Raw genomic sequence first — 25,637 nt, 5'->3', positions numbered from 1 at the left:
TGGTTGGTGTCTTATAAAGAGCATTCTTTGTGCTCAAAGAAAATATTTTCAGACGAAAGACTAACGAGTTGGGGAGGTGTGAACACAACATTTCCAAAGCATTTTTCTTCATAACTATAAAATACACAAACACACCAGCAAAACCATTTTCCCACAGAGTAGAAAGCATTCACTTACCATACACTGAGTTGGACAAATTGATAAGTGATACTCAACACACGAGCCTAAATACACGCTGGGAAGATATTAAACTTTAATCAAATTACAGACTTTGAGATCTACCACCTTGTCTGTGCTAGACTTTTCAAATGTTTTGGGATTTGGTAGCCAATGCATTCAAACTTCATGATGTCACGTACTCCTTAGGCCAGACAAGGCCCCCATTCTAAATGAGGCTAAGAAAGAGTTGACAGAACGTACTTCAAACACTGTATTTATTACAAAGGTGCATAGAGTTTATGCCATTTGGTTTGAATACTTATGTTTAACCTACAAACAACATACAAAGCGAGGTTACAGTATGTAACAAAAGCAACAGTGATTATCTGCTAAATTCAATACAATAAAATATTCTACTGTGTTTAATTCCACAAAACATTTCTGAAACAAAGGCACTTACAGAATTAAACCCAAATGAAGATATACTCTTTCAACATTTAAAGTTTGAGTTCCATTCCCCCTCCCCACAGCACTGTGGATATCTAGTGATGTGAAGGCAACAGCTACTTGGAATGACACATCAGCAGTGCTTAAAACTAAAAATGTATGGATCATCTCCTCCATTTTTTCTATAACCATCCCATTCCTTTAAGTGTATAAAAACAAGCTTCAACAAGTTGCAGGGCAACAGGCAAGAAAAATTTGGTCCTACACCTTATTGTTAATTATGATAAATTCACTAACAAAAGATCTGATTAACTGCTCCAACTGTGAACTGGATCACTTTCTCTTCTTTCAATGAGTTTTGTAACTGAGATAGTAACACTGCTGCTAAAGTAGTTCCTTGTGCATTAATGATTCATCTCTTCACTTGTCCATAATTACCATTAGCACTTATTCACTCCAGAAGTGTCAATCTTGAGGCTCTTTGACCCTTCCCCTCATCTCCTCCCACCCCCCCACACACAGGGCTGGCAATTCAGGACAATCTATTTGGTCTGTGCAACTTCTACACCAAAGCTTCACATTTCGGAATCTTTGTTGTTGCTGCCACTTCCCTTTCCTCCTGCCTCCCTCAGGGACGATGACTGAGCCAACCTATCGTGAAACTGCCGATTTCCCTTTCATCACCCAAACGTGACATCACCAAGACTGCCACAAAGTGCTCCATCTGTCAGAGCAGATGGAAGAAAAGAGAGCAGGGCACTGGAACAACCTCATCAAGCCCCACCCTGGGATGCTCTGCCTGCGCTCTGAGAGCTGCTCTCCCTGGCCAGGCTCCATCCCAAGGTGCTGGAATAGTCTCTGCTCTCCTTCTCCGAGAATAAACACAAGGGATCTACAGCAAGGGGGTTATTCCTGCAGCTCCTCAGTGCCCTCCCACACAGAAACATTCCAGGTTTCTAAGGCAACACTTCACCCTCCACACAGGACACACGAGCCAGTGTTGGCTGTCTAAGGGTGTAAGGAAGCATTGCCTGATTTCCCAGCTGACAAGGCAGGAAAGAGGAGGAGCACAGACACAGGATCCATGGACACATGCTTTGTGAATGCCTCCTGCCACCACTGCATGCTATTAACTGCAGCACTCAGAGGTGTAACACAGGAGCACAGGTTGGCATGAATTCCAATGCTAAAAACTTTCTACGAGTTCCTTCTGAAATGCCCTGAAAACCTTCTTTAAAAAGAAAAAAAAAAATCAGAATAATCCAAAAATAGACTCAAAAATCAGGAAGAAAAAGAAGGCTGCCTTTGGCAGCAGCGATTTCCACCCACTATATGAGGTAAAATAATGCCACTAAACAATAATATACCCCCAAATGAAGAATCACGGGACAAATGGCTCAAAGGCCTCTCCAAAAAAGTAAAATCAGTGTAAAAGATATGTTAAAATTATACATACAACTAACTAGATAGCTCTGTGAGGATTAGAAACAAATTGTATTTCAATGTCAGAAAAAGAGAACTGTTGAGGACACAGGGGAAAAAAAAATAACAAAAAAACCTTATTTGTTTGAGCAATACAAAATTTATGGAGCCTAAAGCCCCAGCAGTGGTAACAGCCACGAGGATGTCTCAAGATGCTTCACGACTGAAAGCACTGCCTTCTGAAAAATACATTACCTGGCTGTGACCAAATCCTTGCTGACTTCTCCTCTTCTGTTCAGCTTTATGGGAATGCTGAAGACAACAGGGAATTTTAATCCCTACTTTGTGTTGGGCTGGGATTTCTTATCCCTCCCTGAATTTTGTCATTCAAATGCAGACTGAGTTTATAAACGTCTAGAATTCTTAGGTTTTCTTCCATCTACAGTTCCCACTAGAGACAGTGGAAAACCCTGAGCATTTGAAAACCCCACTCTAGTGCTGATGTCTCATCTCTCCTGTAAAACAAATTCCTTCCCTGTGATGAGGCAGGACTGAATGCTGGCTTAACTTCTGCTTAACATGTGGTTAAATTGCTAATTTTTCTTCCAAACTCATCACAAGAAGTGACTGAAGTAAGCTTGTCCAGCAACACCTCAACAAGAAATACTTGTCCAATAATTTTTACGAAGAATTTTCAAGTTTTCAGCTTTTGAGATATTTGGTCTGTTAAGTGGCAGAAGAGTTTGGAGTTGTTGTTAATTCCTAGCTCCAACACCCAATGGAGGCACAGTTTTAAAGCCTTAAAATTGGGAAAGAAAACAAGGAAATCACCAACACATGCTATTTAGAACTAGTCCAAAGACAATTAAAACATGGTTTGCTACCCCTTACTTACTGAAGGCAAATGTGTTGCAAAAAAGGAAAGTTCCCTTTTGAATGGTAAATGAAATGTATTAAATGGCTGCTTACCTAACCATAGCAGCTTCAAAACAGGCAGAATATACTTAACATGTATCAGGTAGTTTCTCAGAGGTTTAAGTTTTTATGTTTCAATACTGTGCAAAAGATTGCTACAGCTTTGGGTGTTTGACAATGCTCATATTAGACCATTCCTTTCAAAATTATTGCACAGCAAATGTTATTGTGGTTCTTGTATTTCTGAAGTACTCCTTCTTCATGCTTCTCACTGTACTTAGAGCAAAATCTCTTTTTGTATTTGCTTGAGGTATAAATTAACAACTTCTGCAAGAAAAATACTCCTTCCTCAGAGCATTAAAAAAAAAAGAGATACTGAATTAATTTTCACTTTACTTAGACAAGATTGCTGTCTTCAAGAAAAATATACTACTGGTACAGGGTGTAAACAGAACAAATTATAAAGAGTTTCATATATAGAAGCACAGTAGAAGAGCTTTTCAATAGGTGGGTTTCTGAGGATCCATGTAAGCAGGGTTGTAAGGGGGCTGGCTTGGGTAAGGGGCTCCAGCACCAGCTGCAAAAGCAAAACACAAAGAAAAAACAGATTTGTAAAATGGACATTCTGGATTCTACACATAAAACGGCAACTTCTGGTTTCAGCACATTATTTAGAGGTTCAGCTTCAATCCAGCATCTCAGTTGGACTTGAGAACAGCTTGTACTCACCCACAGAGCATCTGCATTTCAGAAGTGAAGTCATGAAAACCTTCATTCTTGTGGGATTTGGAGGGTTTTTTGATGCTAAGTATACATGGGAATTATGGCAGCCACCAGCTCATGGTTTGCCTCCAGGGGAGAACCCAGTCCAAAAAAAAAAAAAGAAAAAGAAAGGGAACAGATCTGGTCCAAAAGAAAGCCAGTGGAAGTCAGGGTTGCACAAACAACAGGATACACCCGATGGTGTGCCGTGAAAGAAAATAAACCTCTGGGCAAAAGAAAAAGGAGTGTAGGAATCAAATTTTAGGATTCCTTCAGGGAAAATGCTTTCCTCCTAAGTGTCACAGAGTTAATTAAAAAAGTAAAAGGGAAAAAAGTATCCCACCACTCCTGAGCCATGAAAGAGTTTGACTCCTCCACTCGATGTACAACCCTCGGAAGGCAGCCTCATTTTCCAGTGTTGTGAGACCAAGCTGCTCTCAAGTGGCACCTGCATTTTCAGCTCTGGCAAACAGCTCCAGTTCAAGTAATGCAGCAGCTGCTCAGATCCCTGGAAAGTGTAAGTGTTGTTATCTCCTGCTGATCTTGTAAAGCGAGCGGGTTTGGCTCCTGTGTGGCAGGGCAGGTATTCTCTCCCCAGCCTGTGACCTAATTAAGAGCCTGCTCCGTGGTTAATCAACAGGAGAAATGAAGGAAGGAACTCTCACTTTGAGACATTCTCAGCTGGCAACACAAAGTGCTTTGGTATGCTCCCAGAAATAAGAGCCTAACTGTTCTAAGAACTAACAAACCAATAACAGTTTGAGAAACCAGAGGGTAGAAGTGACTGGTTTATTGGCTCCCTCACATGAAAAAGATGAAGTCAAAGCATTTTGGTGTAATCCCATAAAACCCATGGCCTCTTTGGCTTTTATAACAGAAAAACAGACTCAACAGGCCTGCCAGGTCACATGTGAAGCTGGTCTGCATATTATTAATGTACAACTTCTAACTGGTTTGCAAATGCTACAGACCATGAAAAGCCATTTTGTATTTGAGCTGTCCTGAAAGTTACTCTCTAAGGGCATTATCTACTGATCAGGACTGTACTTCACTTGTTACTTAGAAGGACAACCAATGTGGTTTGTAGGAGGGCTTGAAGATCCTAGGACAGGTAACAGCCTAGTTTTGGCTCCTCTCAACAGCCAGGAGCCAATTGTTCAGAGAACAACTGTGACCAGCAGAAGTGGGAATTAGTCATTGCAACAATGAGGCTGCATGAACACAATGCTGTGAAAGAAAGAAAGCTGAAGAAAAAAAAGATTCTGGTGATTCTAACTGCTGGTTGGCAACAAACTGGTCTGGTGCTGATCAGACTTGGGTGTTCTCTAAACACAGTGACAAACTCCTAAAGAATACCATCTGTATACAGATTGAAACACCTCATAGAATGGTTTGGATTGGAAGGGACCTCAGAGATCATTCAGTTTCAACCCCCTGTCATGGGGTTGCTCAGAGTTGCTCAGAGCTTCATCCAACTTGGCCTTGGACACTTCCAGGGATGGGAGAGCCACAGCTTCTCTGGGCAATCTGTGCCAGGGCCTCCCCACCCTCACAGGGAAGAATTTTTTCCTAATATCTAATCTCAACGTACTCTCTTTTAGTTTGAATCCATTCCCCCTTGTCCTGTCACTACATGCTCTTACAGAGCAAGCAGATATTAGGTTAGAGAGGGTCTGCAGACTCACCCAACTCCTACGTGTATCTATCTGTTAATTGGGCTTTGATTTAATAGGAAGTGTCAGCTGCACTAGTAAAACATCCTCCTGGCTCCACTGCCAGTCCCACACACCACTTTGCCAGAACAGCTCCAGCTCACACCTCACACCTCCTCTGGCAATGCTTAACATAGAAACGGTGACGAAATTTCCACGAGGGCGAATTACAGCACCCACCATAAGTCAAGTTCTACATCAATTGCTTACACTTATATTAACAAAGCCCCAGGAAGTAAATTATGTAAATAACACAAAACTGGCTCCAGAGCAGGTGCCTCTTTGGCTGTTGAAGAGCTGAAGCAGCTCTCAGTGCTGCCTTACCTGCCACCGTCTCATGATAGGCCGGCGGTCCCGAGGGCTGCATGGGGTAAGGGGGAGGATACTGTGTAGGGTACGGTGCTGCCGGCATTCCCGGCTGAGGCTGGATGGCCATGGGCTGGTATCCTTGATATGGAGCTGCTGGATAGCTGGGTGGCACCGCTGCTTGTTGGGGATAAGGAGCGTGGACCACTGTAGTGGTAGCAGTGGTGGTCACAACAGCTACACACAAGGAAAAGAACGCAGTTAGTGCCGGTGGTACCAGGTGATCTCCTTCAACAGCCAACCACAGGAACGTAAAAAGCAACCAGAAAACATTCACCCTTAAGGTCAGTTCCTCACTTCAAACCCTGGGTAATGTCATTCTCCAAGTCCCACCGTGGATTTAGAACTGTGTGCCTCTAAATGCCTTTCCATTGATCTCAGTGCTGCTGAGAGCCTTCACGTGCTGGGAGAGCAGCCAACTCACCTCCTGCTTCCTCAGCCACCAAGAGCAAAGAATTTTCTTTCTTGGACTCTTCAAAAACCAGGAACTCAACCCTGCATCCAAGTTATCTGGAAAAACTGCTCATTTCAAAATGTTACCTGCTTTTAAGGACTAAGGTGATAAATATCTCCTTTATCAGGTAAGGAGCTTCCTACCATGGCTGCCCAGGGAGTTTCTTTTTGTGTACACACTAATCAATCCATGTATTAGTACCTCTTTCTCCAAGTAACAGTCAGAAACGAAAATACACATTTAATTCATTGACTTTTGTAGGAGCTGACGTTGGATTATTGGTTCATCTCTCTTACTGGAATGGGGAGAATTAACACTTTCTAATAAACTGCAATGATTTGGTTTTTTGAGACCTCCTTCATCTTTATGTTGCAGTTACAGACTTTGCTCAAGATTGCAGTGTTGCAGTCCTGAGTCTATTGTTTATTTTTAAGAGACAGGGAAAAATCTTAAATGTTATCCTACCCCCTGTTTACCTGAACAAAAAAACCACCCCAAAACAACTCCCAAACCCCCCACACTGGGGGGTGGAGGGGTGGGAAAGGAGAACTTCTAAATGCTCAGAAAATATTCTCAAACATCCCTCTGCAGCTTCACATTCTGAAGTGGTTTCTTTTGAATGTTTAGGTATTGCAACTTCCGAGCAGAGAGCTAAGGCAAGGTTATTTTTTAGCTTTTGAAGGAACACTATTTCCTGGGGATAGGAAAAGAAAAAAGTCTGGTTCCAAGATGTGAAAAAGAAAATAGAGAGGTACTCACGCCGTGGTCTCCGACATGCTTTGTAGAGACAGCAACAGGAACAGGTGAAGCACAGAACAATAGTGATGATAATCACTGCACAGACAGTAACTCCAATCGCAATAAGGGTTCCAAAACTGCAACAGAGAGACCAACACAACTGGTAAGAGTCACTCAATAATCAATCCTCCTGTAGCAGACACGTTGTTCCACCTCTAATCTCTTATTGGAATAAGACACAACTGTGCAGGGCAGTGCTGCACGTCAGTCTGCTGAGGGAGGGGGAGCTGACCAAACCCCTACCAAGGGGTCTTTGGCCCCTCTCATTTAATTGTGACTGTGGTTCATGTTGTTTTAGTGTAACTGCGTGCCCCTTTATGTATTCCAAAAGCTTACAGCAGTCAGGTTTCAAAACCACGAGTTCCACAGCTTGATTTTCCAAGCACTGCTTGCCTGCTCTGAGCATACAGGTAGGCAGGCCCAAAAACAAAGCACACCAGGCTTTGGGGTGACAGCAATTCTCCCCAAACTCCTTAGACCTCCCAGTCCCCATCTCCAGACAACCTCAGCACTCAACAAACAGACTCTTGACAGGTTCCTTGGCATTTGTAAACAGCTGTTTTAGAAGCCACGTTTCACACAGTTCGGAAGATGTGAAATCCTGCAAACTTCACTGCCACAGCAAGTATGTCAGGTTACATTATAGGGGTCAGAAACACTGCCTAGAACTCCAAAACCTGGTATGGCAAGGTCAAAGATTACACTCACCTTGACCTCTCTGGTGAGCACCAAATGGAGGCAGACAAACAGTCACCTCTGGAAGCTTTAAGAGTTCTATTTACCACACAGGACAGAAAAAGTCTCACAGTAAAGCCCAGTGACAATTCCCTTTTAAGTGTTAGTGCCAATGATCTGTTTCTTACTGTCTGTAATCAATAGTCTTCCTCCCATGGAAGCCAAAGTCTCCAGCATTTTTATTTCTTAATAAAAAAAAGCACACCACGCATCAGTTTTGGGAACAATTGCAGGAAGTCAGTTTTAACGAACAACAACCTCTAAAGTAACAAGCAGAGAGCTGGGTTTGTATCCATCCTGTTTTTGCTTCTTGGTAAAAAATTTGGCTACAGAGCTCTCTATTTTTTTTCCCCCCTCAGTTTCCTGTTAACAGCTTTAAACAAAACCACACATCTCCAGAACCTTCAGCAATTTTCACTTGGCTGCCAAACAGTCACCAAATGGGAAAATCGCTTCTGAGTATCAGTGACACTGGAAGGTTAAATAACTGAGAAAAAAAAAATGCAAAATGCTCTATCCCTAGCCCAAATTTGGCAGACCTAACCTTGTTCTTCCAGAGCAATTTAACCCTTAGTAAGCTGAGCACTGCCTGAACGTGAGTACTGAAAAATAAACCAGGTTCAGTTTAAAATGCATTCTTTCCCCTCAAGAGAGGCTCCGTTAATTTTATTCTGTTCCTGCAACAACTAGAAGAAAAAACTTGGGTCAAAATCTCTTCCAAAAATATGAGCAAGAATTTTATCTGTATTTTATCTAACTGTAACTCCATCTATTTCGTGAGGCACTAAAAACAACACTGTGGATTGAGTCACGAGGTACTAAATATGATAGTGTGGATAGCCTGCAGTCACTGCAATTCAGCATTTACATGTAAAACAGGAAGCAGGAACTGCTGCAGCCTCCTGAAGTCGCAGGAGCCATGGCAGAAATGCTGCCAGGAAAGAAAAGGCCATTGCAACCCAGCTGCAGGATGTAAAGATGCAACCATGTGTCGAGGAACACATGCACGTTTTGCCACACTTATCTGCACCTTTACAGAAGCTTTTTCATGTGCTGACCTGCACTAACCACTCAAGCTTTTAAGTGCTCCTCCCAACCTCATGAGCATTAGTTTCACTTCAGTACAGTACGTTCACAGTCAGTTCATCTCCATCAAAAAAATCCCATTTCTTTCAAGCCAAGTATAAAAGGGAGACACAGGTACAATTTGGAGAGCAGGAGAGGAAGAAGTGTGTGATGGATTTGTACATTAACCTCAGCCAGCCTGATTCCAGTGTTCACAATAAACAGCATGAATGCCTGTGACAAACTACAGACACCTCCAGAAACTGCACGACAAGAAACATCAACTGCAGTTCCTGATATTTGTGGAGCAGCCAGGTTTTCTTTCCTCTTGTTCCCACTTCTGCATCAGCCCTGAGGGAGCTCTCTCACTAGGCAAGTTGACATTATTTCCACTACACACAGTGATTCCCAAGCAACATTAGAAGAGACAGAGTCCTCTAGGTTCTTCCTTCTTTCCTCAGTAAAGAAGGAAAAAAACCCCTTTTTGCCAGTGAACTCTGCCAAGGAAAGAAATTCTTGTGTCAAGGGAAGAGATCAGTGCCGACTAAAATTCTTCCCTTCTACACACAGTGAAGTTCCTTGAACTTCAGCAGAGGCTGGGCAGAATCAAGGGTACCAAGGAGATAAAGTGAGCAACATTTACTCATCATGAATTACCCAGCAGAGCAAGAAACTGGCAGAGCCCCCTTATCTCTCACAACCAAATCCAGTTCTGATACGAGCATGAGCCCATCTGCAGCCATGCTGGCCATGAACAAATAGAAATACCAGTCATGGGCTCCATTTATTTAGTTTTAAAAAGTTCTCTGTTCAGTGAAGCACATCTCATATTTACTACTTAGAATAAGGAATGTAACAAAAGCAAAGCTAAAAAAAAAACAAAACAAAACAAACAACCAAAACACCATGTCCATACTTTCACCAAGTTGTTAAGGGCAGCCTGTGTGTTTGCATCACTTTGTGTGTTTGCTAAATGACACGACCGCAGCCCTGGGCCATTTTGCATCCATCTTCTGAAGAGCTAACTGTATTTAAAGTACAGGCGTGTCATGTGTGTACACTGAGTGCGGTTCTGTGTTTGTGTGTGTAAACACTGTGATTCAGTTCTAGCCACGGAAACACTGCGTGATTGCTGCAGACCAAAATTGCAAGCCTTCAGAAACAGCCCAGCGGGTGAAATAACAGAGGAGTTAGTTCTTCTCAGAGTTTCCTAAAGAGTGTAACAACTGATTACTGTCAGACGTTTTTATCACTTACTTCACAGCAGATAGTTTTCCTGCCAGTGCCTGGGCTCACACAGACTCATGCCTTGGAACAGCAGAAGGTTGCAAAACATTTACACAAAACAAAACTGTAAGTGCTGTGAACTCATAATTTGTGTCACCAACACTGAAGCTCTTCAAAAATATTTTTTTTTTCCCCAAACTATTTCTATTTACAATCAAAACTAGTGATACCCTTTTGGAATTTCTGCATGGTCAGGCAGAATCTTATTGTATTAATGTCTTTTTACTGTACAAGGAGTACTGTCCTGAGCACTTCTTGAGCATTTAAGGGATATCCCACCAGTAAAACGATTGAAAAAAAGTGCTGGAAGGCTACCATTAACAGAAGATGTTACTCAAGTGAGGCCACGGTGATCCTCAACATACTTAGCGAACCACCTGTGCTCCAGGAGACAAGACAATCTCAATATGTAAACAAAACTGTTCTTTAACTTAATTGCTTTCATCCAATGAATCTGCCTAAAGGATTCTGAAACGGTTTGAAAAAATTACACTCACAATAAATGATAATTTAATTACCAACTGTGAGCATTGTACACAGATGACAAAGAACAGACACGAGGGACTGTAGCTCACAGATTCTTCTTCCCCTGAATGGTTAAAACCGAGAGAGAGAAAAAAAAAAACAGCCAACCAAAACGGAAAGCACACCTTCCCCCCTGCATTCTGCAAACAGACGTCAGAGAGCAGAAGTCAGGGTGGCCACGGCACCAGATCAGAATGCTCTGGTGAACAGAGGTTTCCAGACACGCACATTATATATACACCATAGTCTCCAAATAAAGCACACGCAGCTATAAACAGCTTAAGCTCAGCCCCTGCCACTTCCTGCCTCTTTCTCTTCGCATAAAAGGGAACTTTTGCCAATGGTTTGGTAAAAAAAAAAAAAAAAAAAAAAAAAAACCGACAAAAAAAACCAAAATCAAACCTAATAGCAGTTTTAGTGCAGCAAAGATAAACTGGACTTCTCATAAAAGTTATGCGACACTAAATATGGAGAGACAATGCCCTGCCCTTTCCTACCCCCACGTCTCTCTTCCCTCGCCCTCCTCCACTCCTGCCCCTGTTCTCTCATCTTTGGAAAGCACTGAAGTTTAGTGAGAATGTCTCTCGGTTCATCTTACCTTTAAGGCTGGCTAATTATTCAAACTATCTCTCGCCTCACACAAAGGGAGTTCAGTGATTACTGCCTTTTGTCACTGAACGAGATGTAAGGGACATATTAAAATGTGAGAATCGAGCCCAGGATCTAAGCAGTACAATTTGCAGGAGCTGCTTCTCAAGGCAATTGTTCCTGTTGGAGATTTCTATCTTCAGTGATGCCAAATGGAAAAAAAATTCGTAGAACACTTTGAGGGTATTTAAAGCATTTTAAAATATCCAAGTTTCAGTTCCAGCAATGTATTTTTAACTCTCCTAAATAGTTTGAATCACTTAAGTCAGCAACATGTTGCGAGTCCTGATGTAAAGAAAGTTTTTGCATAGCTATACATTGCAGTGTGTCCCACTGACATGAGATTTTGTCTTAAAAAAGAAAAAATATCCCAACGAACAATGAGACCACCTAGTTCTGAAAAATTACTTAAAGCAGCCTATTTATTTCACAAGTTGTAGTCTATTCCAAGATTTTTCTCCATGCTTCAAGAAACATGTTGGCAGGGGCCTTTTCAAAAGCACTGCTGCTTTTGAAAACACAAACATTTACAAATACTGAGTTATGGCTGTAGCATGGGGTGGTCTGGAAAGACTTCAACAAATAATTTAGGCCACTCCTAAAAATAATTTTAAAAAAATCCAATTGAGTATATGCATATCATTCTTTTCTGCTCCAGAAAAGGACACGGTTCCCAGAAATGTGATAGGGGTAAATGTCCAGGCTTGCTCTGACTGAGGTGCAGGGCATGACCAAACAAGTCCCCAGAAAAGTTTACCCAAGTCCAACATTTTAGTCCCAGCCATACAATGCCACACGCTGCCTCTAAAGCTTATCAGGAAAACAAAGGATAAACTTTCCTTTTTTATAAAAAGGCAGTATGACTTCCCAAGTGTCTTCACAGAGGGATTAGCTTTTACAACTTTACTAACAACACACTTCCTCGGTTTAATGTTTTAGCATGAAAATTCAAAACAGAACCACTTTTCTAGAGATTTACAGAAAAACATTTACTGTTACAAAGAAAGCAAACCTATGGGGAAAAAAAATGGCCTGACTTTAAAACTTGGTGAACTGATCAGCCTATTTTAGCATAGCTGGGTTTTGAGCCCCAGGAGCTTCAGCACAAGCAGACAATCAAAATATACACCATGGTTAAGCCTCCCAGTCCAGGTGCAGTCACACCATGGTCAGCTCCAGATGTTTCCCCCGTGAGCCACCTCCCCAGAACGAGATCTCTGCAGGATCTAGAAGTTCCCAAGCCATTCTTGTGGTGGGCAACAGGCAGCTTCAGTCTCAGACTGATATTAGCACGGTTTCAAAATGATGAAATCTTGGTAGTTTCATCAGGCTGGCAGGTTTGGGTAACTGCAGAGTCATTTTATAAGCTGTGCAATGCAGTGAAGTGTGGGCTGGAACTGTGATGTCTGCACTGGTTTTTCAGACAAATGTTAATTCAAGTTAGCACTCAAGACTGTTTCTCCTGGGGTCCTGCCCATGTACAGTCCCCTAATGTCAAGAAAAGAGTTTGATCTAACTTTGACTGACCCCTCAGTGTGGCACTAGCTCAAGTCATCACTAACTGCAAAGACACAGATTAACTGCCACTGGAAACCCCCAAAACTTAGCAAAACTTCCATAGTTCTTTCTGGATACCCTCAAAAAAAAGGCAAATATTGCACCAGGAGCCCCCCCTGAAACAACTCCTGGGACACCTCTGCTCACCTGCAGGTAAACAATCCTCAGCTACATCCCCCAGAGTCCACCCACAGCTGAGCACAGCTCAGGGACCCCCAGCACAGCCAAGCCAGCCCCAGCCTGGGAACCCATCCCAAAGGAGCAACAATAATGCCATGGGAAGCCAAGGAGCCCTGGAACTGCAGGAGTGTTACAGAAAAGAAGAATGCAAGAGTCTTTTGAGAAGTTTGCTAGATATGTACTGAATGGGTCCTTTTCCAGTTTGTTCAAATAGGAAGCTGATGTGGGTTACTTTAAGCCCAAAATAATAAACTTTAATTTTATACACAAAGACCTACTGGAAGTAAAGCTAATTTTTTTTTTTTTGAGATGCTAACTTCTCTCTTTTTTTTTTTCAAATAACATGAAACAAGTTTAGCACAACATGTTCTTAAACAGTCTATATGAGAAAGCAGCAGGGAGGGAACTTCCTGGAGTTTGTGGTTTTACACAGACATCCAACACCCTGATCCAACAGGTTATTATGGAATATGTATACAAGCATCTCTTCTTGGTCCACAAACAGTGCACTTGTACTAAATATGTCTATTTACATAAATCTCTTTGTAATGCATACTAAAAATACAATCTAGAAACTAATCTGGCTAAAGAGTTAAAGGATTTTTTTCCAGGCAAGCTGCAGCCTGGTGCATGACTTGCCAAACACACTGAAAGTGCAGTGAAAGGAGGTTTAGATCAGGTCACACCCACACCTGCTTTGCTTGCTTTATAACCCAGCTCTCACAGGAAACACACCTTTGTCTTTACCCACACTGCTCATATGCCATCATATAAAATCATATGTAAAAGTTAGAAACGCTGTGTTTAAGCAGCAGCAAAGTTTAAATTAGGTAAATTAACTACCCTATACTACTATGAACTGACATCTTGCCTCAATCCTTCTCTCTTTGGGAGTTATTACTCATCCAGCACAACGAGGATCATCAAGGAAAATCTCACACTGCACAAAAGAGAACAGATCTCTGCAGCACAGATCACATCTGGCCAACCACTACTTCTCCTTTTAACTGGCACTGATCATTAACAAGACCTTCACCAAAAAGTCACAGAAGTGACTGATGACTTGTTCCTTCTACACTTGAAAAAAAAAAATTAAAAATAGAGAGTTTTAAGTTCACCTCTCAGTGGAACTGAGAACCAGAGATCATGCCAGTAAGCACAGAGGTGTATCACATTAAAAAGGAATGGTATAAAATGTTTTTAATAAAAACAGACTGTGTCAAAAGACTGACCTTTACACAGTTGTTCATTTCCTGAAATTAAACTAATTTGTTCATTCCACAGAAGACCCTACAACTGCAGTTTTAAAAGGCTGAGCAATTTAAGGATATTGTCCTCCTCCCGTAATACACAGGCTAACAACAAATAAATCTAAAAACAAACAGTCTATTGCAAATATATCCAGTTACATCTCAGGCCACAGTTATCTTATGGAAGCACATGAAAAGGCAGAGTTGGAGCTATATTTGGAACCCACATGCTCCAACTTTCACAGATCCTAATAAATAGCCATCGTGATCTTTTAAAGATGTTTTTAAAGAAGACTTCTATGTTTCTTCCTCTAGGACCCTTCTCTGAGGGTTACCACTTTCACAAGCTCTCTCCAGAGTCAAAAACCTACTGTTTTCAGAGTTCCAGAGGCACAGCAAAGCCCACACTTAGAGGGAATATTTGTAGGTACGTGCAGTCAATGAACACACAGCCACAGGAAGATGAACTGCTGAACACAGTCCAAGTGATCAATCTCATGGTGTCTTTGTATGCTTAGGCCAGGTTGCCTTGTTTGCTGCTGTCCAACAGCCTTCTGTGGTTAGCAGAGCACACAAACCCAGCCATGCACATCTGCCTCTCGTGCTAGGACAGCATTTTTCAGCCTCTCCTTCCTCCTTGGTTTCTGAGGAAACGAACCTGGGGGAGCATCAAGCCCCGTGCCTGCGGCTGCTCTGCCGGCTTTAAGTAGCTCCTTCACCGAGAATGTGGTGAACACAAAAGCAAATGCTCTCCAAATCCAAGTGGATCACTACAAATTGGGCAGGCTGATACTTACTTTTCATGCTAGTAAAAAGCATACAACTTTTTTTTTCTTTTTTAAGCAGCTTCAAATCCAAATCTTGGTTGTTTGCAGGCAAAAAGCTTATATTCCTTGGTGAGATTAGCCCATGTCTGAGCACAAGCCTCTGTGCTGTTTAACTCATTTATTACATAAAAATATCAAGGCCCAGTACTGGAAAAGAAATACTCTGCTTATTGAATAGAGACTGCTTACATTTCTAGAAGTTCTTCTTCCAATTTTCACAGAGTCTCCCTCTCTGGAGTCATTCAAAACACACCTGGGTATGTTCCTGTATAACCTGCTCTTGGTGACCTTGCTGGGGAGGTGGGGTTGGATTAGATGATCTCCAGAGGTCCCTTCCAGCCCTAACAACTCTGTGATTCTGTGATAATCTTCATGATTTATTCTCTACCCCTGCCAACCTATTACAGATGCTGCAGTACCCAAATACTCTGGAAAGTGTGAACTGGTGTCCCTGATAGTGATAGGGGAGGAGGAGAAATGAGTTATAGTTCAATAGCACAGTATTTTTGACTTGTCTGTGCAGAAAACACAACCTTGAAGACACCTACACTGAGAGAAAGCAAATTAGAATAATCATATCTTCCAGTGTTAGAGATAAACTGGTTTTGCCAAGTTTTGCCTGCAGCAGACTATTCAGTGCTGCATCTCAGCCAAAGGCAGGCAGAATGACACAGATCTTCTCCATTTCACAACAGGACAACTAAGCCAAGAGGCAACAAATTGCTCAGCCCCTGACAAACCCCAAATGAGCACATCCCCAGGCCAACAAGGCTGGTCTGTCTCTGCTGGCAGAGGCTTCCCAGGAAGTCGAACATTCTGCCTTCCCTCTTCCCATCACATAAGGATGAACAGCCTCTCCTCAGGCTTTACTGGACCTGTTACACAAATCTGCTGTAACTTCAAGGCACAAATTAATTCAGAAGCAGAGTCCAAATAACTGTGTACACAGACAATGTGAAGTTTTGTTTCCAATTAGAAAGCCTAATGGCATCAGCTGCCCCAACTAGATTATTTTCCTCTGTAACTCTTGATACAGATGTTCTGAATTGCTCCACCTCCTTAAACACTCAAATACTTCACAATTACTTGAATTGTTGATGTGAGTCATCTAATTTCCTTTTCCAGTAAGGAAAATGGGCATACCACACTAAATAATCAAGTTACCAATACAAATTATAACAAGAACTGTCCCGGTGAATCAGTGCTCTGCTTTTTGCATGGTTTCTTAAAACAAGTATACTACATACAGCAGAATGAAAGGGGAAAACTAACTAAATTAGCCTTACTGCTCACAATCAACCTTTGAAACCAGGGCAAAGCCGGGAAAAACTCACTAATCCAATTAAAAGTGGAGGAGGGGAGAACATTGAAAAAACTTCCAGTGGTAAATCCTTGCCATGATTCATTCTCTAGCAGCAGAAATTGCTTATGGTCATATCTCACATGCAAGGAAAAATGGTGGCAAATTTATCAAGTTTAGTGGTGTAAAACCCACTCCTACTCCCTGACCTAAAAGCTCCACATTATCTTTAAGGACTGATCAACAACAGGAAAAAAAGCCCCGAATCTGAGTTAACCCTGACTTTTATACTTTTCCTAGAATGCTTCCATTTGCTTCCAAATGCAGTGTTCTGGGAAGCAAAATGCTCTCAAGTACTTAGAAGTACATTATTAAGACACTCCACAGGAATGTAATGTATTGTCTTCAGAATGTCCAAAGACTACAGGGTATGAACTGTGAAGTACACTCAATAGGACTGCCCACAGTGCCTTGCACTCCTGCCTCCACAGCACGTGGTAGCTGCTATTAAATACTGAGAGATGCTAACATTAAAGGACAATAACAAACAGAAACCTACAAAAAGGTGATTCTTCACTTGCACTTCTCCAGAAGACCTCAGAATAGACACAGCAAAGAAGCAAACTAAAAGCTGAGCTAGACAAGACAGAGAACGTACATTCCAACATTAACCCTTCCCTAGGGAGAAGAGACACCACAGAGTCCAGTAGCAAGTCCATAGACAGTTTGTGAGAAGCCCTCAGAGAGTGGAAGTTCTCTAAAAAAACTCAGGACTTATGAGCAATGTGTCAGGGTGGTAACTCAATCTAGAAATAAGCTTGATGCAAGAACGGGGAACTAAATTGTTTTCTGATTCGTAATGCCAGGAAACCATCACCTCCTCCTTTTCAAGGGCAGTGTCAAACACTCTTGAGAAAGAACAGGGCACTAAAAGAAGTTGCCCTTTGTTGCCTCTCCTCACATTACAAAAGGTTGAAGATTGTGGTTATCTTGTTGAAGATACAAAGAAATATCCCAACTGACATCAGACCTTCTTTCCACACAAGAAAGTATTAAATAAACATAGTCATCAAAGAAAAATGCAAAACCTGTCTTATTGGCATGGAGAGGGAGGGTGGAGCACACCTTACAGGAAGGAACCAGGGACAACTCTTCCAGAAGGAATAGAGCTAACTATTTGGTTAAAACAACATACAAAAACCTCAACACACACCACACAAAACCCTGGGCAATGTCTGTAACAAAACAAAAACCTACTTGGTGTCCTGCTGGCTGCGGTCACAGTCAGTCTCACTCACTGCAATTCCCAGTGCTGAAACTTCCTAAATGGGATACCTCAGACTTAAGTCATTTTGGAAAGTTCTGAGATGTGGTTTTCCTCTGGAGTCACATCCGGGTGGCTTTTGAAGGACAGCCTTCTAATAAAATTGCCTAACCAGAAAGTTTGATGTTAAGTCTAGGCCTTTGCACAACGCTAATTTTTCAAACCTGCAATGTAACTGAAAGGGAAATCACCCATTTTCTCAAGCTGAGACATCCCTGATTCTCTTTTTCAGACATTCCCTAGCTGAAAACAAAGATAATTAAAGCAATTTAATTGCTCCTTCCTAAATGTTTTCAGTCACTTAACAGAGAGCAAGGATTGACTGCAAGATAAGGCTCATGGCTGCTGTACTGCAACCATACATCTGAAGATAAGGAAGATCAGCCTAGCTGGCAGGAAGGGGCATCCCTCCTCCAAAATATCTGCTGTATCAGCCCTTTCCTTATGGAAGAGACCTTGCCAAAAGCGACCAAGGCTCCAAGACATCCCTGTACCCCCCGCACACCGCCGCGGCAGCGCTGCCTTTAGGTGCCTCCAGCGCGGCTCCTTCCTCCCGCGCAGGAAAAGACGCGTTTGGAGCTGCACAGGGCGGGGGGCTCGGCCCGGCTGTGCCGGGGAGGGCGCAGAGCCCCGACCCCCGCGGGGCGATGCCGCCCGCACGGCCCCGCTCGCCTCCGGTGCCGAGCCCGCGCCCCGCGGCCGCCCCGCCGGAGGCAGCGGGAGCACCGGGCGGACCCTGCACGGCACGCCGGGTGCCAGCCCGGCTGGCAGGGTCCCCCTCCGCGGCCGGCCAGCCCCGCCCGGAGCCCCGTTCGCCCCATCGCTTACCCCATGCTCGCCGCCGCTCGCCCCGCGCCCGCCGCCCGGCCCCGCGCACGTCACCGAGCCCCGCACCGCCCCTTAAAGGGGAGCCCGGGCGTCCCTCCCGCCGCCCTTCGCCGCTCGAACCCGCGCCCAGGCATCCGTCAGCGAGCGCTCGGCATTGCTCCGGTGTCTCCAGCATTTAGTGTTGCTTACTCCAACACGGAAGTGGTGGAGCGGGTCCAGAGTGGGGCACGAGGCTGATAAAAGGGTTGGAACACCTCCCCTACGGGCACAGGCTGAGGGCCTTGAGGGGAAGGAAGACAAGTGCCCGGCTGAAGGCACTTGGTCTGTTCAGCCTGGAGAAGACTGAGGGGAGACCTCACCGCAGTTACAGCCTCCTCGGGAGGGGCAGGCTCGCTCTGCTCTGAGGGGACCAGTGACAGAACCCCAGGGAACGGCCTGGAGCTGTGTCAGGGAAGGTTTAGGTTGGATACTAGAAATAGCTTCTCCCAGAGGGTGGTTGGGCACTGAACAGGCTCCCCAGGACAGTGGGTACAGCACTAAGGCTGACAGAGCTCAAGAAACATTTGGACACACGGTGTGACTCTTAAGGATGGTCCCACGCAGGGCTAAGAATTGGACTCAATAATCCTTGTGGGTCCCAGCTCAGCATATTCTGTGATTCTGAGTTGGAGCTGCTCATCCTGGAGAAGAGAAGGTTGTACGGAGACCTGAAAGGGCTTCCAGGGAAGCTGGAGAGGGACTCTTATCAGGAAGTGTAGCGATAGGACAGAAAATAATGGCTACAGATTGAAAGAGTGGAAATTTTGATTAGATACTAGGAAGAAAGTTTTTACTGTGAGGATGGCAAGACACTGGAACAGGTTTCCCATGGAGGTTGTGGCTGCCCCTGGCAGCGCTCAAGACCAGGTTGGATAGGGCCTTAAGCAAACTGGTCTAGTAGGAGGTGCCCCTGCCCATGGCAGAGGGGATTGGGACTAGGTGATCTTTAAGGTCCATTCCAACCCCTTAACATTCTGTGATCTACCCCTGCCCTCTCTTTGTCATCTTCCATGCTGTGAAAAGCTGACACATTTTTACAGCAGGACTCCTGTCATCACCAACACAGGCTTAAAGGAATTTACTTTTGCCATAGATTGAAACAGAAGAAGAAATATGGTTTAAAACTTAAGGGCAAAAGATGCCAGAAAACCAAGGAGCTACTTCAAACAAAAGCAGATTATCTTCCTCAACCACTATGGATTTTCTGCAAGTACAGAGCAAAGAGTAACAGGCATAAACTAAAATACAGGATGTTCCACCTCAACACGAGGAAGAACTTTTTTCCACTGAGGGTGACAGAGCACTGGAATAGGCTGTCCAGGGAGGGAAGTGGAGTCTCCCTCTCTGGAGATGTTCAAAGCTCACCTGGACAGTTTCCTGTGTCACCTGCTCCAGGTGACCCTACCTGGGCAGGGCAGTTGGACTGGATGATCTCCAGAAGTCCCTTCCAACTCCAGCTGTTCTGCAATTCTGTGCTAATGCTTCAACCTCCTGTTCAGCAGGGAGGATATGGACTATTACATACACAGATTGTTATGGTCTAAATAGCACCATCCAACCTCTTCATGTCTCTACATCTTCTGACATGTACAAGATTTTGAGTGCTCCACACTCTTAGCACACAGGTAAGTATTTCTATTCCCACATTCCAGCATAGCATCATGAAATGGTTTAGGCTGGAAAAGACCTTTAAGATCATCAAGTCCAACTGTTAACCCAGCACTGCCAAGTCCAGTGTACTGACTACACAATGAAGAATTGCTAAATAAATCCCATTTTAAAAGCTTGCATGGCTTACCTGAGGCCAGAAGTCATGAAATCATCAGGGTCCTCAAAAATACCCAGGCCTGAGTCAGAGATCCTGTAGCAAGAGAATTCATCTCAAAACTGGAACTTATGACTTATTTAAATTACCTGGCTAAGTTCCACATGCTTATGAAAGGTAATGTACACTAAAAAGAGAGATTTATATTGTCATCTGCAGCACTAAGAGTATGGATTTGACATTTACCTGATAAAATCTTTCAAGACAGTTTTGCAAAGTCAAAAAAACCCACAGACCATTCATTGAGACAACAGATTCAGAATAGCCATGGATCAATGTACTTACTGAATTAGTGCCAAGTAACTAAGGTTGGCCACTGATTAACAACTCACACTACATTAACAAATCCAGCTTGTCACACTAAGCTCACTTTCACTGTTAATTAAGCTTAGTTTCACCTGGGTGTGCTCTGACAGGCATTCCTGAAGCATCTCTGCTTTGGGGAGGAGAGAGGAACAAGCACAGCAGCTTGTCTGCAAAGTGGGGTCATATTCTCATCCTCTACATGGAGGATTCCAAATATCAATTTTATAATGAGGGTTTCTGTTACCTTCAGTCAGAGTTATAGGACTTACGGCTGAATCAAAGGTAGAAACAGAACTCTGACACTTCAGTGTTGCTCCCTCCTTCTCCACCCAGCTGGGGCAGCAGTAAAGGCCATCTGACCTTTGCCTGATAGTCTTTCCTCCCACCAGCACATTACAACCACACACCACTAGGTCCTTCAAGGACCGTTATGCCTGGGTAAGGGGGACCAAGGCTCACATCTCCATACAGAGGTCTGGGTGCTCTTCTGTGCTTCACAGAGACTACATCGAGCTGAGGCCAACACTTCACCCCAGACATCATTCACTGGTTAAGCCTTGCTTGAGCCAGGTGCAAGATAAGCAACAGCTCAGCTCATGTTTGTGCTCAACCAGCCTCATCGATTCTCCACAGCAAGGCTGGCAGTTTTCCACATAATCCACACTGTGACTACAGACACAACCCCACAACAGGTGGGTTTAGAGTGTCCTCTCTCCTCATCTGGCATGCCTTTCATTCTCCATCTGGAGCAGGTACCAGTGGTACACAGCCGGCACCCTAAACCCAAAGCATTCTGAAGTGTGAAGTTACAGCTTTCAATAACAAGGACTTTACACAGGATATCCTAATACTGACAACGATAATCATTACAACAAACATTAATGCATGTTGTATCAGGCCTCGGAGCTGGCCCACCACAGTAAAACCAAGTATATTAAAGATTTGTCCCAACCGGATATTGGAGATCGATTCACGCATTTTTCTGATTGCGTCTTTAATCTTCTCAGAAGACTCATCTAGATGTTCTGTGAGGTCATCCTCTTGAATGTTATTTAAAAGATCTCCTGGGACATACATCCTCAAAGAAAAAAAATAAATTGGGTATAAGTATTTGAAAATGCTCAATAAGACACACATCAGTTCACGCATCAATTTACCCACCTCACTGCTCCCATTTTACAAGTTACAAACAGTAACGTTGATCCCAGACAGAGCCAGATATAGAGATGAAAGGTCCCTTAGGAAGGTTTAGCCATTTAACTGTGTATTTTTATCATTCAATGACAGAATGATAACCTGTTGCACGCATTCAGTCTGCCTCCTTACCTTCCATCCGGTAGAACACACTGCAACGGTTGTCGGGCAAATCTTAACATTACATTGGAGCAGCAGAATCGACGTGCACAACTTCCGCAGCAGAAGTCAGGACAGGATTGTGCAGGTTGTTCTTTGCCAGAATAATCAATATATGCCTGACAATCCTCACCCAAAACTGAAAAAGAGTTATAAATCAATAGTTAGTAACCAAAGAAATAATCATATAAAGTCTCTTTCTTCTACTGATCAGCCCACTTAGGTTAACACTTAAATGTTACAAGAATTGTGGTTAGGTCTTACAAACCCAGTATTTCCTTTAGTGTATAACAAAGGCAAATATTCCTCACACCAAGTATTGTGTTCTTCAAGCAGCTCTATCCAAGTGCTCACACAAGCACAAAGGACTAAATGCATGCAGATATACTTATGAGATGCTGGTGATATTCTCTTCACTGCATCTGATAGTAGCTACCCAATTACTGTAAAGACTCAAAGAGCAACGTGAGTAGCGAGGTATGTTAAATAAAATTTATGTTAAAAATACCACGTAGGCCCCAAGATCAGTTAGGAGAAGATGTTAAAATTTTCCTAGAGATTTGACTTGATGCAAATGATGCAACACCACCACATTCACTGCACCTTTGGATTTCCATGTGACTTGGTTGTTTCTGCCTGTTGCTTCATTTTCTTCACAGAAAATCCTAATCCTGTTAATCCATTGCATAAAACAGATGTCATAAAATAGAGATTTTTTAGGACTAAAATCAGTCTAGTGGCATCTTCCCATTGCAATCATCAGCTGGTGCAGCTACAATGGTAAGGAAATGAGGATGTTCACATACTAGGATGGCTTCCTTAGGGGACATCCCATGCTTTTCAACACTGCATTGGGCTGATACATTCCCTAACAAACTGGTTGTTTGCTCTCTCTCTTTGCCCTCCCAAACCCGAATTAACTGCAACATAAAAATGGCATATTAAAAGCTTCCTACTGTCACATAAAAATACTTCTCAAAGCTTAAGCAAAACTCATTTACCAAGAAGAGTATAACTTCATTTTTCAGCCATAAATGCTGCAGTGACATGGTTTCTCTTCCTCATTTTCCTCTGTTCACATATCACATTAAGAAGACATACCCTGATATTTTTCTCCCAAACCACATTCCACCCAAAAAGCTGAAATTCCTTCAGGTGTAGTTGTTCAGAGAAAGCAAACAAGAGGTAAAGACAACAAATCCTGTTCCCTCAGTTTTCCTGGAGTATTTAAACTGATTATAGCATTTGAAAACTTGGTCTTGACTCTCTGGCATCAAGACATACGTAAATATTTCAGCCAAGGACATAGAAAAAAAAAAAAAAAAACAAAACAAAGCATAACGTTCCAGTGGTTAAATGTGGAGGTTCATTAAACAAAAACAAAGAACTTCTGTACCAATACCACAGTACTTCAACTAACAGGTTTACACAAGCTTATGGCTAGTTTATCCTTCCTGTATTCCCTATAAGGAACTGACAGGTAGCTAAATTGATTCCAACTCACCTTGTGAAATTACAAGCAAAACAAGACAACCAAGAAAACTCCTCCCTCCATCTCACAATCGTGCTACTGCAGCACAATAAAATAACAACAGAAACCAAAGGTCTAGGCCAGTTCTCAGGCAGCTGAGCTGCACCAGCAAGGGCTGAGCACACCAAAGTGAAAGAATTTGGTGCCTCTACTTTGTTCCTCATTTCTTCCATCAGCTGTGGCCCCTGTTGGATTCTTCCTCAACTGATTTGATTCACCAGCTCATCAGCAGATCAACCTGTGGGGCTTTTTTCCCCTCTCAAGGTTTTCTGATGGGTTACTGATTTGAATCACCTCAGAAGAGACCCAGCGTACACTCAACCCACCACTATGGAAGGGCTGAGCCTAAGGCAGGCAGACACGACCTCCTGTTTTGGTCTATCTGCTACTGAGAGGTTCATCCTACCCTACAGGACAGCAGGATGATTTCACACAATCAGTACCACATAAACCCTTCAACAGACTAACCAAGTTCCATCTTGAGAGCCAGACCCGCTAAGCTTTTCCCACCAAAAGTCACCAACCATTCCAATAAAAACACTTCTAACTTACAACTTTATTTATTTGAGGTCATACTCCTACAGCACAGTCATGGTGAGTCAGCTTAAAAGACCCTTTTTCTGGTGGTTACCCCTCAAAATACTCACAGATAAAACTCTGACAATTTCAGCCACACGCACTTCAGATCACCCCTCCCCAGACAAACTGTGATCCTGGACCACTCTAAGTTAAATGTCTTCTTGCATGTCACAATCACCTTTCCTGCACATCTGTGCAGGATATGATCCATCAGATAAAGCGATGCCACTGATGCATACAATATCAATAGTGCTTCTCCTTTCCTGAGACTTCACCTGCTAAGTCCTTATGCTGTCATTTGCTTTTTCTCATCACAACAACAAAGCTGGGGAAGACCACACCATAGGACTACTGAAAAAAAAAAAAAAAGCCCAGTTTTGAATATTACCATTTGATAGCTATGTATGAACACTGTTATCAAACAAGCTTCCATAAGCAGTGCTGTTTATGCAATATTGTCACTTAATACCTCAGTATGTCTATTATCTTGCTGTAAAAGGGTAGAATTTACTGGGGGAGGAAAAGAGCGAGGTGACAAGGTTAGGGTTTTTAAGGGGATGCATCAGGAGTGACCGGCGGCCGCTTCGGTCCATCGTTTCTCTGCAGCAGCCTTACCTTAGTTACCAGCAGGTAACTCAGTTATCACCAGCTGGGGCCTCACGGTCACCACCGGGCACTTATTTCTGCCGGCTAACACAAACCCACCTCGCTTCCCGCAGAACTTTTCCCCCGGCGAACCCAAAGCCGCCGCGGCACCTCCCGCCGGCGCTGGGGGACACACGGCCCCAAACCCCCGCGTCCCTCGGCCCCAGCCCCGGCACGGCGGGGCCGGGCTGAGGGGGGCCCTGCCCGCAGCCTGGGGCTGCCCCCAGCCCAGGGCTCCGGCCGCGTTCCCCCGGGGGACGAAACCCCGGCCGCGGAACCGCCTGAGAAAGCGACGCCGGAGCCCCACAGCCCTCCCCATCAGCACTCGCCGAGACCCCCGCCCCGCACTCACCGGCCGCCGGCAGCAGCAGGAGGAGGCTGAGGAGGCCGAGCACGGCCCGGCCCAGCGCCATGAGGGCAGCGGCTCCCCCGGGGTGAGCGGGAAGGGGTGGCGGCCGCGGCGGGCGGGCGAGAGGGCGGGGCGAGATAGCGAGACCTGATCTCCGACCCCCCGACACCGCTTTTTGACCGTGTGTTAAGTGGGCCCTCAGTCATCGACAAACATCTTGCACCTGGGGCAATCCTCTTGTCTGCAGCCCGTTCGTGGCGGGAAGTCCGTCTGAGGCTGTGAGGGATAAGTCTGGCTCAGGGTGTGAGGGATAAGTCTGGCTCAGGCTGTGTGGTTGCTCTCTCTGTGTAGTCCCAGGCGCGCCAAAGACTTGGGCAGGTCCAGGTGTGTGACTCGGAGGCAGATCTCCCGAGTTCAAGAGCTTTCCCAAGGTGGTTTCTAGGAAAAAA

General features: G+C 43.9%; 1 protein-coding gene across 3 annotated transcripts; it reads right to left on the bottom strand.

Moving 5' to 3' along the window:
• Window positions 1-417: 417 nt before the first annotated feature.
• SHISA5 (shisa family member 5) lies at window positions 418-25,418 on the bottom strand. Of its 3 annotated transcripts, XM_050313363.1 has the most exons (8): window positions 25,192-25,271; window positions 24,470-24,545; window positions 22,058-22,223; window positions 21,684-21,809; window positions 20,399-20,461; window positions 6,997-7,112; window positions 5,742-5,960; window positions 418-3,520 (listed from the first exon to the last, which is right to left on the bottom strand). In XM_050313363.1, exons 3-8 carry the CDS (start codon window positions 22,105-22,107, stop codon window positions 3,444-3,446), a joined length of 651 nt encoding a protein of 216 aa, XP_050169320.1. In that variant the 5' UTR covers window positions 22,108-22,223; window positions 24,470-24,545; window positions 25,192-25,271; the 3' UTR covers window positions 418-3,443. The 3 variants fall into 3 exon arrangements, with proteins under 3 accessions (XP_050169320.1, XP_050169319.1, XP_050169321.1); XM_050313362.1 differs by lacking the exon at window positions 24,470-24,545 and having other exon boundaries at window positions 25,192-25,418; XM_050313364.1 differs by lacking the exons at window positions 20,399-20,461; window positions 21,684-21,809; window positions 22,058-22,223; window positions 24,470-24,545; window positions 25,192-25,271 and adding an exon at window positions 18,562-18,604.
• Between the last annotated feature and the right edge of the window lie 219 nt (window positions 25,419-25,637).

The sequence above is a fragment of the Myiozetetes cayanensis genome, unplaced genomic scaffold, assembly GCF_022539395.1.
Source record: "Myiozetetes cayanensis isolate MyiCay16 unplaced genomic scaffold, myiCay2020 scf18, whole genome shotgun sequence".
Taxonomy (NCBI): Eukaryota; Metazoa; Chordata; class Aves; order Passeriformes; family Tyrannidae; genus Myiozetetes; species Myiozetetes cayanensis.
The sequence above is the reverse complement of the archived record's forward strand: the minus strand, read 5'-3'. Positions and strand labels throughout refer to the sequence as shown.